At 54.1% G+C, this 13,115-nt stretch overlaps 1 protein-coding gene and 1 long non-coding RNA gene across 2 annotated transcripts in view; one reads left to right on the top strand and one right to left on the bottom strand.

Moving 5' to 3' along the window:
* Window positions 1-13,115, bottom strand: part of CACNA2D4 (calcium voltage-gated channel auxiliary subunit alpha2delta 4) — a 109,480-nt gene that overhangs the window by 9,480 nt on the left and 86,885 nt on the right. Inside the window, exons 27-29 of the mRNA XM_026502817.4 lie at window positions 6,734-6,795; window positions 6,304-6,348; window positions 6,014-6,076 (exon numbers count right to left, since the gene is read on the bottom strand). Coding sequence (XP_026358602.2) covers window positions 6,014-6,076; window positions 6,304-6,348; window positions 6,734-6,795 — 170 coding nt within the window. The remainder of the gene's footprint in view (window positions 1-6,013; window positions 6,077-6,303; window positions 6,349-6,733; window positions 6,796-13,115) is intronic.
* On the top strand, window positions 10,606-12,315 carry LOC130541856 (uncharacterized). Its single transcript, XR_008955921.1, has 3 exons — window positions 10,606-10,836; window positions 11,554-11,778; window positions 12,140-12,315. It is a non-coding gene; the product is annotated as an uncharacterized LOC130541856 (long non-coding RNA).

Raw genomic sequence — 13,115 nt, 5'->3', positions numbered from 1 at the left:
AGGCACAGACTTCCTTTGAACAGTTAGGTGTGAATTGTGTGTGAAGTCAGGTTAAACGAGGTTTTGTGAAATTTGATTTGTTGTATACGGTGCGTGTGTATGTCCTAGATCAGATGTACCATGTATCTCTTTCTGTGAGTCATGGTCAAAAAAGGTTCAAAAGCAGCGCTCTGCTCTGTCTCTCACTGGCCTCCTTATCCTAAACCGCCCAGCCAAGTGCAGTTTGAGAACCCTGGAGCGGCCTTTGGTTTCCCTCCCCCTCCCCGTCACTGGAGCGGTGCCCTGTGGGTTTGTCACTCACCTTCCAACTCCTCGCCTAACCCAGACCTTTGTGCTCCCAGCGGCCCACTCCACCCTCCTCACGGGGTTCTCTCTCAGTCCCCAGCCCTGCTGCCAACACAGTTGGGATTTGGTCTCTTTCTCTCTCTCTTTTTGTGTGTGTTTCCTGAAGAACAAAACAGGATCTTCCTTCCCCCTCATCCGTCCTTCCTGCCCCAATCAGCCAGCACTGGTGAACGCCCACCGCTGTGTGCAAGGCCAGGCTGTACCCTCCAAGCCCACAAAGGCCGCCTAGGCGGTTGGCACTCTAGCCTGCTGTGCTCTGCCTTCAGGCTGCCCTCCAGCCCCACCCCTACGCTGACCTCCCCACCTGCCCTGGTCTCTTGCTTCTGCTGGTTTCTCAGCATGGCAGAGAGGAAAGAGCCTGCGCTTAAGCATCGGATTTTGATTCAGATCCTGGCGCCAGCATTGCCCACTGCGTGCCATGGGTTAAGTTAGGGGATAATGCGTGCCGAGCATCTGGCACACAGCGAGCTTTCCATCTGCGGCGGCCATATGATAAGGAGCCGCTGGGGGCCTGGGCACTTCTCTCTGCCTTGACAACACTTCCTCAGTCCTCACTCCAAGGAGTTTTCCTTGTCCTTCTCCAAGAAGTCTTTCTTTTGTCACCTTTCCAGCTGGACTTAAGGCCTCCCTCCTCTGTGCTGGGAACTGAGAGGCTAACGACAAAGGCACGAGGGGGCAGCCCAGAGAGAGCTGGATAGGACGTGCAGACTTGTCTGAGCTCTGTGGTCTCTTTGGCCAGAAGGCCCAGCCGTTCTGAGGCCTGAGAGGCTTCTTGGAGCAGGACAATGGGCAGGGCAGAGGACAGCAGGGAGGAGTCGAGGGCATTTAAGAGAAAGAATAGCAAGTGGAAAGGTGTGAGGTAACCAGTCCTGCTGTTCTCCAACGTGCAGCCCTGAAGCCACCTGAAGTTCCTTCAGCTCAAGTGATCCATCAGCTGCGGGTTGATTTTTGCTGTTCCAGTGACCAGGTGTGTGTGTGTTCCTGCCTTACCAGACAGCGAGATCCTACAGGGCACACCTTTACCTCCTGGCTTCCCGCAGACCACACGATGGCGATGTCTTGTTGATGGTTACTATTCAGTGAATGGACAGGGGAATGAATGAGTGATCTGAGTATTCTCCCTGGGGAAGTGCAGCGGGGTGGAAAGGAGGCTCCTGATGAGGCTGGTGCAAATTCCCACAAGGCTGTCCCCTTTTCTTTCCGAAAACTAGGCTTATTCACCAACAGCCCTGTGGTTCGACACTTGATTCTGAGAAGACAAGCTCCTGGATGTTGGGAAAAAATGTATCCTCCTCTGTACATAAACAACATGACTTTCTAGGCTATGTCACCCTGACAGAGCATATCCATCCTCCCCTTCTTTACGGAAGGTAATCCTGACTTGAATTATGGTAGCACTATGTTCGTCTCAAAGACTACATTTCCCAGACTCCCCTGCGGCTACAGCTGGCCAATGAAATGTGAGCAAAGTTGCCGGGTGGGACATCCGGGAATCTGTTTAAAGGGAGCGGCCTCTGTAGGAGGACCTCATTCATGGCTGTTGCCCTCCCCTTCTTGTCTGGAAAATGGACAAGAAGGCAGGAACTCCTATAGCCATGTTGTGATCTTGAGGATGGGGACAACTGGTGACGAGACAGTACCAGGCCTGGGCTACCTTCATCTACTAATTTGGTTAAATCACTGTCATGGGGGCTGTATTCCTGACCGCAGAACGCTATTCCAAGTTGATGGTTTCATTTGAACCTCACCCGAGTGAATCAGTACCTCAAATAGGCAGATTAACTTAGTTCCCGATCCTGCAAAGCCAAAGTCCAGACCCTCAAACTGGAGGACCCTGGTCAGTTTAGGGCACCCGGACTGACTGTGGGATGGCGCCCAAAGCACAGTGCAGGGTCTGTAGGCTCTTCACAGCCATAGCGCTATACAAGGGCTCTGGAAGCTCCGGGTCCCTGTGGCCCCAAGCACTACCTTTTAGGTTTGCTCACAGCGGGCAGGACTCCACGTTTACAGGGGACAATCCACCAATAAGCAATGGTCCTTTGGACTGCCTGAGCTCTAGGGCTGCATAGAAAGGGCCTGGGGCTGCCTGTGTTTCCTGTCTGTAATGAGGCAGGATTGCCAAGCGGGGAGCAGGGAGCGGATGGGGCAGGTGTCGCCAGAGAATGCGGAACTGATGAGTATTCCTGCTGGCAGGGCAGCAGCCCTGGCGTAGGCTAATTTGCATGCCTGTGTGAAGCTATGTCCCCAGAGGAAAGGGGGACCAGAGGGTGGGTGGGAGAGCCAACTCTGGGATGGAGCAGATGTCTCATAGCCTCTCTTACCCAGGGACAGCCTCAGTTTCTACTCTAAAAGCTTACGGGGTGTGAGGATTAAATGAGTTACCAGAGTAAAGTCACTGTGCGTGGCTCCTTGTGAGGACCAATTTCCTTTGGCTCCTTTCTTGTGTAGAGCCCCCCTGGCTCCCCTGAGCTGCGTAGTTTCCTGACACCTGACTTTGGCCCCACAGTGGGGCCAGGGAAGCATGTGGGGAAGTGGGCATTAGTACTGCATTCCAGAGAGAGCCGCCCAGAGGGCTCTGCCATGATGGGCCCTCTCTGGGTCAGGCGGCCAGCTGAGCTGCTCAAATGAGGCTGCCCTGACCTCAGGAAGGCTCTGCTGCCAGAGCCTGGAGGAGCCCGGAGATGTGCTGAGGCAGGCGGTGAGGAGTGGGGGCTGGAGGGCCATGGTCTCTCCTGCACTGCACCCACCATGCCCACTGCACCGGGAGTGACTGGAAGACAGCCTGCTTGCTGTGCTGAGTGGGAGCACTTGGTTGGTAGGTGTGTAGGGAGGCAGGGAGGAAGAAGGGGGAGCTGAGGAAAACAGGGGTTGAGGCTTAAGACAGGCACATCAGAGGCCCTGTGAGGGCGGAAAGGGTTGCCCTGGTCAAGGTAAGCTCAGCATTTTGGGCTGGGGGCAAGGAGGGAGAGGGTGCTGTGCCCTCCGAGAGATTCAACACCTCAGGGAAAGACACCGTGATGGGGCATCTGATTTTCTAGCTTTGCTGCCCGGTGAGGTCCATTTTGAAGCTCTCCTGTGTGGGTGCTACACACAGGCAAGTGATAGGACTTGGGGTCCCCAAATCCGGGTGATAGATCCACTGTAAACATTACAAAGATCCACAGAGCTGTTGTCCCTCTCTTGGCCCCAGCTGTCTGCTTCTCTTTCTAGGCCCCAACAGAGGGCTGTAATCCTGTCATCTGTCTTTCTTTATTGTAAGAATGAGCCCTGAGCTGGAAGAGAGGCCCAGGGGGACAAAATGTCTAATCAGTAGGCCTGGAACATCACCAGGCCCAGGAGAGATCCAAGCCGCCCCTCCCTCCAACACACCGCAGATGGTGCCCTGGGCCTTCTGCACTCACCCTATTTGCTGGGCAGGAGGGCCTCAGTGAGGAAGGGCTGGGGAGGACTTTGGGAAGAATCTTTGCCCCAGAGCAGGGGCAGTCCTTTCTCCCCAGGCCCCTGGATGGACCTTGGCAGGAGAAGGAGGAGCCTGGACCTTCTGGCACATTAGCCCAGCCAGGAAAGTGCATCCAGAGCAAGAGCAGCTGGCGTTAAAGCCTAGGCAGTGGTTCGGAGATTCATCCCACATCAGAAGCGGCAGAGGGCTTGTCACAGCACAGCTGGAGGGCCCCATCCCAGAGTTTCTGATTCCCTTAGTCTGCGCAGGGCCCAAGACGTTGCATTTCTATCCAGCTTCCAGACGCCGCTGCTGCTGCCGGTCCCCCCAGTGCACTCTGAGGCTTAGGGAAGAGAGGGGCAGGGAGGAATGAAAGAGCTGGAGGAGGGGCCAGCACTTGGGTGTTTGGGAAGGGGGAGGAGTTTGTGGTAGGGCGAGTCTGAAATGACTTAACAGGGTCCCAGCCTCTTGGTAGGCTGGACCTAGTAACTCGCTTCTCAGGAATAAACTATAGTAAAAGTGATGGGATGTCACGGCTGAAATTAGGTTCCGAAAGACAGTGACTTCCGTCTTGTCGCTCTGTGTCTCTGTGGGCTGGGGTAAACATTACATAGTGATAGATAACTGTTCCAGAGTTGCTGTACCCCTCCCTGTCTCTGGCCCGGGTGCCACTCCCTTCGTGCCCTCTCAGAACCCGACACAGCTCAGGTCGCCGGGTCAGACCTGCTCAGGGTGAGAGGAGGGACTCTGTCCACACACTGCTCCCAGAGCCCGGGCACCAGCCCTGGAGTTTAATCCAGGGGTCGGGATGCCTGGCCTTGACGTTCAGGGTCCTAAAGGCATCGGTCCTCATTCCGTAAGACCAGCCAAGTGCAGCGAAGTGAATGAACTCTGCCCCAGCAGTAAGGGAGTGGCCCAGGGGAGGGGCCGGGCAGGAGGGTGACCCCGGGGACTAGACTGGGACCGGCAGCCTGTCTCACCCTCCAGAGAAGGCCCTTTTCCCTGCGGTAACCGACCTTGCCCTACAAATTCTCGAACTACAAGTCCAAGTAGTTCACAGCTCGGAGCTTATACCGTATCCCTTCCGCTGAGGCTCAGGCTGGAGGGCGTTTCAGCGCTTCTGGCTTGTTGCAAGGAAATACTTTAGGTGAATATATTTGAGTTTGGTTCAGGTTTGAACAGCCTTCTTTTTTACTTGATTCCTTGCTAAATAAGCCATTAATTTGGGGGCCCAGTTTGGGGCTCAGCAAATACAAAATTATGATGATACTTTCTCTTCTGCCTTTCTGAGCACATGTGGGGCCAGGGAGACATCCAGGTGCCCGGGGGAAGGCTCGGTGTGCAGCCAGGCTACCAGATGAAAGATGATTGCCTCCGTTCCTTTGTATCCCCCCTAACAAACTGAGGGTCAGCCTTGGTGTGTTAGAGTAGAATTTTCCTCAAGGGAGGTCTAGACAGAAAAGGAGCTCAAAGTGGGAGAGGCTTGGCGCTCCTAGGCCCCATGAAGATAGAAGGGGAGGTTGCTATGGTCTGAATGTGTCCCCCCAAGGGGATATGCAGAAACCTAACCCCAAGGTGAGGGTAGAAGGTGGGACCTTTGGGAGGTGATTAGATCACAAGGGTGCGGCCCTTAGGAATGGGGTCAGTGTCCTATCACCGAGACTCCTGAGAGCTCCCTTGCCCTTTGCACCACATGAGGACACAATGAGAAGTCTGTGACTCAGAAGAGCACCCTCACCCAACCACACTGGTGCTTGCTCTCTCTGGACGAGCCACCCAGTAGTGGTGCGAATGGACTAAGGAGGCTGGAAGGTGACGGAGGGGAGGGGGATGATGAGTCCGAGGGTGTCTGCGCTCTGGGAGGAGGCTCCCGAGGCCAGGCCAGTCAGTGGCATAGCCAGAGCACAGAACACGCGGGGTCCTGCGGTGTAGCCCTGCTGAGCCTCTCCCTGTTGTGTGGACCGTTTCCCTACCAATTGTGGGACGAGGCCCGATTCGGTAGAGACAAAATAAAGAAGTAACATTTTCTCTGCCCATCTGAGTGGAAAAGTGTCTGCATTTTGTGATCTTGCTACACTGACTTGGTTTCAGGAAGAGACTCCGCTTGCTTCAGACCATTCACTCTGACCTGCCCTAAGCCACCGCGACTTCCTGGGCCGCTTGCCCTTGACAGGCCTGGCTGCGTGAGGGATGACCGGACTCCCTCCTTCCACTTCCCGGATACCTTACCTCCTGGGACCGCTCTGAGATCAGGATGAACCCGTTGTTGTCGATGACCAAGCAGTCCAGCTCCTGGGGAGAGACCAGAAGGAGGTGACGGCCAGGCCCTGACTGCCGGGTGGCCTGCCTGGCCTGGTGTGTGGCGAGCCCTCCACGTCTCGTGCCAAGGTGCCTTCTGCGGCCCAGCACGGCAGGGAAGGGGGACGTTTGGGAAGGAGGGGAGTTGGCCTGTAAGGAGGGTGTGGTTTAGGGCCCCATGGTTCCCACTTGCCCCCTCTTCCCCCTGGGGGAGAACTCACACTGTCCTGGCAGCTCTCAGGGCACGGCCCCTCCACAGCGCTGCACTGGAAGGAAGACGAGAAGCTGTACGTTGTGTATACCTCTGCGCACGTGTGTTTCTACAAGCTAGACGTCTGCGTGGTGTGCGTGTGACATTCGTGTGGTGTGTTCACGTGTGGGGAACAGCGGGGGTATGTTCAGGGCCTACTTAGGGTGCACACTGTACGTCCTGCCCCCTCCTGGGGCTGCGCGGAGAGAGCCCCGCTGGTAAGGCAGGCCAGGAGCAGATGCCCAGGCCGCAAGCGGAGGCCCGGGAGCTGGGACAGGCAGAGGAGGCAGGGATCTGGGAGGGGGCCCGAGGGGCAGTGGGGCACCCCAAGGGAGCTGGCCTTCCTCCCCGCAGATGGGTCGGCCAGTCCTCTGTTCCTGACCTGGCGCCATCACACCCACCTGCCGGGTCGCTGCCCAGAACGTGCGTTGCAGGAACTCCAGCCTCATTTGGACACCCACCGCTACAAGGAAGTGGGAAAGGGGGGCAAGAACATGGGTGTGTTTTTGGGGAGGGGGTGGTGGGACGGAAGAGACGATGAGAGAAAAAAATAGATTCAAGTTAGAGAGAGGAGGAGCATCAGCAGGAACCGAGGGGAGAGGTAGCACTGGAGCTGAGTCAGATGGCAGCATGTGAGAGCCCAGCCGAGGCTCCTGGGGTGGGGGGCGGGGAGGAAACAGGCAGACTGGCGGCTTCTGTCTCTTCCCAGCAGATAATACTAGAAAATGCCTCCAGAGAAAGCTGAGGCCCAGGCCCTAGAGAACAATGAGGATAGCACTCATCCTCTGATCTCGGGAAACTCAAGGCAGGTGCACCGGGCACATCATTCTCCCTTTTCCCAAGGATGGAAAGACAGAGGTAGAGAGACTGAGCCATCTGTTCCAGGTCACAAGACCAAAAGTGGTGGGCTGAGACTGGAATTCAGGGCCCCTCATGGGGCTTTCTAGGTTTCAAGCCTGACACAACAACCTCTCTTGTACCCAATCCCTGCTTGGCGTCTCCCCCACGTTGTAGGAAGGCTCTTTCCTCGCTGAAAAGTGCGATCAGGTTTACCCAGGTTTGCAGGTAGGTTCCAGAAGACCAGAGATGCTACCCACTGGCAAAAGCTAACCTTTGGTGACGCCACTTAGAAGGGGCTACCCATGCCTCTTTGGTTCCCAAATAGGCTTGGAGGACGCAAGCCTGAGCTCACATGCTAAGAGAAATCTGAGGTCAGAGAACACAAAGAAAAGGCAGGTTATATTGAAAAGAAAAAGAATAGAAAAACTAGGTCGACTTCCTACTGTCTGGTATAATAACATCGAAGATTCTGAGTGCGGGGCACCTTCACATCCATGGGCTTATTTCATCCACACAGCGAGCAGTTCTATTCTTATTGGGGCTTCACAGCGGAGGAAACAGAGGCTTGCAGAGGTTGCCTGCTTGCCTCAGTCACCTGCCCCGAAAGATGGAACCAGGACGCAGCCGGGGTCTGTCTCTAAGGCTCTTAATCTCTCTGTTCTCCAGGCCTGACTTGGGTCCCAACGGTCAGGGAGGAGCTGACGGGCGTGGGAGCACAGTGTTCCACCTGGGGCTGCGGCTCCCTTGTCTGTACAGCGGGAGTGGATCTGGGTTCCTGACTGCTGTGCCACATTCATGAGACATTCTAATCACCCCGGCGGCCACTCGGTGCAGAGATCGTCCATCGCGATATTCTGACTTCCCCAAAACTCAGCAGCTGGCTCTTCTAAGTGCACGGGAGTTCCGGCGCAGAGATACAGAATTGTATCCTTTTGTTTTTTTCAATATGGAATGATCATGGGCAAGTTTGATGAAATAAAAAATGAGACCAAGGAAGGGTCAAGGGGCCAGAGTTCTGGCCCTGGGTTAGACAGAGCTGTGATCTTTGGGTTTGTTTCTTCGGTTATAAAATGAGTCATGATCATACTTGCGCTAGGAAGGCTGAGTGAGTATAAGATTGTTGAGTTTCAGATGGATAGTGGGAGAGAATATTAGTCTACACTAGAGCTTTGGTTCTCGAACTTGGTATGTGTTAGCAACAACTGGAAGGGGGCGCCTGGGTGGCTCCGTCAGTTAAGCGTCTGTCTTTGGCTCAGGTCATGATCCCAGGGTCCTGGGATCAAGCTCTGAGTCAGGCTTCTTGCTCAGTGGGGAGTCTGCTTCTCCCTCTCCCCCCACCCCTCCCTGCTGCTTGTGCTGTCTCTCTCCAATAAATAAATAAAATCTTAAAAATAAAATTATCTGGAAGGTTTGTCCCTGACCCCACAGTCTCTTATTTAATATGTCTGGCGTGGGGCCTGAGAATGTGCATTTCTAAAGTGCTCCCAGATGGTGTTGATGCCACTGGTCCAGAAACCATAGCTTGGGAACCACTATTGTAAAGCAATGCTGTCCGATTGAACTTTCTGAAATGATGGGGCTGTTATGGCTCTGCACTGTCTCACACAGTAGCCACTAGTCACATGTGGCTATTGAGCCCTTGAAATGTGGCTCTTGTGACTGAGGACCTGAATTTCAGACTTTTTATTTAATTTTAATTAATTTAAATTTAAATGTGGCCACTGTGTGGGATAATGCAATTCTAGAGCTCATCTGGATTTACAGATGATGGAACCAGGGCCCTGAGAGGCCCCTCCCCTCCCTTGGAGGCTCGTGGCAGCTCTGTGGCTGGAGTATGGCCAGCTTTCTCGAACAGGTCCTATGATGTGGGAACATTTGAGTTCTCTGTGCACTTCTTGGTTGCTTCAAGATCTGCTGGCTGGAAGGAGTGGGTGGAAGGGCACAGGTACATGGACTTGTTGGTCAAGACAGAAACAAAAGACACACAGACAGCCTGTAATCCACACACAGGCTTGAGCTGGAGGGGCCAGCACTGGTTGCCACATCCCCTCCTCCCTCTCACAGTTCCCTCCATCCCTGCAGGGGACTGCTCAGTCTCCCCTTAGTCTTCCTTGTAAGACCACCCTTGATGTTCATTTTCAACAATTTCTTTCACCTGTAGAAAAAGGCTGAATGAAAGCAGAGGAGCCTTCTAAAAATTGTCAGAGAGCTGTCACATGCTTAGAATGATCAGATCTTTGGGATTTAGGAAAGCTTATTTACCCCTGTCCTTGTCTTCCTTGGTCAAAGAGCTTTCAGCCTATTCCTGGAGGGAGACTCTGTCTGTCTACCTGCTTGCTCAGAGCCAAGGTGCACAGAAACATGACACTCCTGAGCTGGAAGAAATTCCACGGTTCTAACACAGAGAGTCTTAAGAGAGTGGGGGTTCGTTTCCCCTAAGGAAACAGGTTTTTCAGGCTCTTGTGTAGAAACGGGAGGAGTGGAGAGCAAAGCAGATTCTCTCCCCCAAGGTTCCGTCCCCCAGCTGGGGCAGAAGCTCCCTTAGGGCAAGCTCTGGCTCCTTCACACCGGGCAGCCTCGCAGAACTGAGGCCATCCCGACTGCCCACTATATCTCCACACCGGAGTCACCAAGAGCATTTCAAACTTCACCTATTCGAAACCGAACTCAGGCTTTTCCTCCCCAGAATGTCACCCTCCTTGAGACTTCACCATTTGGGGCATATTCCACTGAATTGTTACCATTTCCCCTTATCCCGACCAAGTTCTGCAGACCTTATTCCCAAACACTGTAAGTCCGTCTGCTCCACCCTGGGCCAAGCCAACAACTCTCACTTGGATTGATGTGCTCGGCCCCTAAGTAGCCTCTCTGTGACCCATTCTCCAAGAGCCATGCCAGTGAGCCTTCTGAAGATCAAATCACATCACTCCCTTGCTTAAAACCTTCCAATGCCTTTCCACTGCTCTTGGAGCAGAATCTAAACTCCTCTGTAATACGGCTTCAAAACCCCACAGGAGCCGGCCCTGCCGTTCTCTCTGATTTCAACCTGAGTTGAAATCTCCCTCAAACAGCTAGTCTCCTTCCCACCTAGGGCTTCTGCCTCAGCTGTCCCCCTTTCCCGAGATGCTCTTCCCCTAGAACTTTACATGGCTGGCTCCTTCTTATCATCGGATCTCAGCCCAAACATCACCTCCTAGAGAGGCTTTCCCTGGCCTCTCCAGATACAGCATCCTACCCCTTCACCCTTCATTCTCATCTCACCACTTTCTAGTTTCTCGGCAACATGATTTATTTATTTTATTCTCATTTATTGCCTCTCTCACCTTATTGGCAGGGAGGCTAATAGTGGGCAAGAGAGAGTGAGTTCCGTTCCCTAGCACCTAGCATCATACCTAACATATCGTGGGACTCCAAAAATATTTTTTGAACTAAATAAGTAAATATTTGTGATTTCCATTGAGTCAGCCACTTGACGGGGAAGGGAATTCTGTAAGATCTCTCGGTCTCGTCCCTTACCTTTAGGGTTCAGGACCGTGCTGAACTCCTTCCTCCTGTATGGAGCCTCACCCTCTTAGAGATCTGGATTCGAGACTCTAGAACTGAAGCTGTGCTCTGATTCCCTTGAAGGCCTGGGAGGAAACCCACTAAGGAATGGGCACTTCAGGTGAGACAAAGCGAACTTCCTTGGGGCAGGAAGCCCTAGATCCTGATGGCAGGGCTTGGGGTGGGGTGGGGGGGGTAGGGAGGGGCGTGGGAGCCTCAGCAGCAACAGACCATCTATTCTGCCCTGCCTAATGGCTTTCATCATTTCAAGTCCTGTTCAACTCCTGCCTCATAAACCAAACTGTGCTTTTCCACCCTGGACACTGAGGGAGCCCAGCCTTCTCTCCTGGGAGAGCTGCCAGGATGACACTTGGGCCCCTGTTCTGCTTGCTCAGGTGGTTGGCCATTGTCAAAACCTCACGGGACCCCCACGTCAGGGAAGCACCAGGCTGGCCAGCCTCCCTCCCAGGACCTCCTAGCAGCCTGCTGAGTGCAGGAGATAATACCTCACGGTATTATGTTTGCAGACAGGCTCAGAACTCCTGGTGAAGGAGACTCCAAGCAAAGGGTTCAAGGGAAAGTGAGGCACCTGGTCTTTCTGGGTTGCTCCCCCAGTGGGTTATTAAGAGACCTCCTCCTCTTACCCGCGCATGATTGGTCCCTGTTTCAGATCCTGACATTGGCCCCCAGGTCCTGCGACAATTTGATGGAGGCAGAGAAATGACACCCCTGTCCTCCTGCCCCTAGCCGGGCCTGTCCTTCTCCTTCCCCTGGGCCTCCTCTCGCCTTTCTCTCTCCCTGCCTCTCCACAATGATCTCATGCCTTCCTGCAAAGCAGCTTTTCTTTGAGATTTGCTTGGCTGTCAGACAACCCAACAAAGAGCCTCAAGAAGGGCACAGGCAGCAGACGGCGTATCAAGAGGTACCTCTTTGCTCCGAGTCCTGGCTGTCACCTCGGCGTGGCTTTGTGATCACAGACGGCAACATGAGACAGCTGTGCGCACACACAAACACACGCACACACCGAGGGAAGTGATTCCTGTTGGGAGCCACGCTCCCGGGGGTGAGCACCTCCCCATTTTACCCCCTAGCTCTCATAGCTACTTTGTCCTTCCCTCTTCTCTGCCCTGATAACTCAGCCCAGAGGCTGTTTAACGGATCAAGGTCTGTGAGGCTAGGAGGGGCCCATCTTTTATACCCAGGAGCTGGGGAGCCAGCAGGTGCTTGAGGTCATAGAGTGCCAGTAACGGAAGGGAGACCAAAGATCTCAATCATTCCACCTCCTCATTCTACAGAGCAGGAAACCAAGGCCTGGCGCTGTCAGGTTCATTAGCTAACTAATAGCTCGTTAATGAGCAACAGAGTCTAGACCCTGGGTCCCCTGATGCCTGGGCTTGGGCTCTCCCCTTCTCTCTCTCATTCAGCTGACAAGAAGGCACTGGGCCGTGGGAGAGGCAGAGTCCCTCTTCCGGAACAGCTCATAGGATATGAAAGAAGATAAACCACACCACAGAAAGCCGCAATAAGAATCTGCAATAAGAATCACAAGGATGGCCTAAAGAAAGGCTGTAGGTTGGAGATGGTCAAGTCTGTGGACCAGCCAGGGAAACTTCGTAAAGGAGGTGACTTTCTGGTTGGGTTTTTAAGAAGGGGGAGGCTACCCATGGGGAAAGAGAGTGTTCCAGACTCAGGGAAGGAGCTGGAGAAGCAGAGGTCTGTCTAGAGGCGAGTGGGTGCAGTTAGTTGAAGGTAGGATGCACGTGGGAGCTGTGTAGGGGAGAGGAGGAAGTCCAGGCGGTAGAAGGTGCTCTCTCTCCTGGGACAGCAGTCTGAGCCCTCGGCCATCCAGCAGAGCAGACAGAAAGGAGCATCTGTCAGAGGCATCCTGAGTCAAGGGAGTTTCTCCACCTACTCCCTGCACCTGACCCCATGGTGAACCCGCCCCTCCTTGAGGAATGCAGGTGAAATGAGAGAGGGACGCTGGGCTATCCCTGACATATTGCCAACACGCGCTATGCCATCTTCTTGTCAGGCCGATTTTAAGAGATTCAAAGAAGGCTCCCTTAGGGGTCTGTGCCCCGGCTGTGCTCTTTCCCTGGCTTCCTTTGTCTTTGGGTCACACACTTGCCATCTCTTGGAATATCAATTTCCCCAACCTTTTGCCCTAATGATTTAGTAACGAGGCTTCTGAATTTTCGAATACCATTTTTTTCCCCTTCCATGCCTACCCCATCTAGATAAGAGCAAGGAGCCTAGAAAAGCCAAGCGTGGTGGGGTGGGCTGCATTTACCCCGGGTTCCTCCTGAGCTCACCCCGGCCCTACAGACAACCTGTCAGCCAGCTGCAGCAGGCCCCTGAGTGCGCAGCCTGCCTGCCCCGCCCCCTGACTTTGTACTCCCC

This window comes from Ursus arctos, unplaced genomic scaffold (assembly GCF_023065955.2).
Source record: "Ursus arctos isolate Adak ecotype North America unplaced genomic scaffold, UrsArc2.0 scaffold_26, whole genome shotgun sequence".
NCBI lineage: Eukaryota > Metazoa > Chordata > Mammalia > Carnivora > Ursidae > Ursus > Ursus arctos.
The sequence above is the reverse complement of the archived record's forward strand: the minus strand, read 5'-3'. Positions and strand labels throughout refer to the sequence as shown.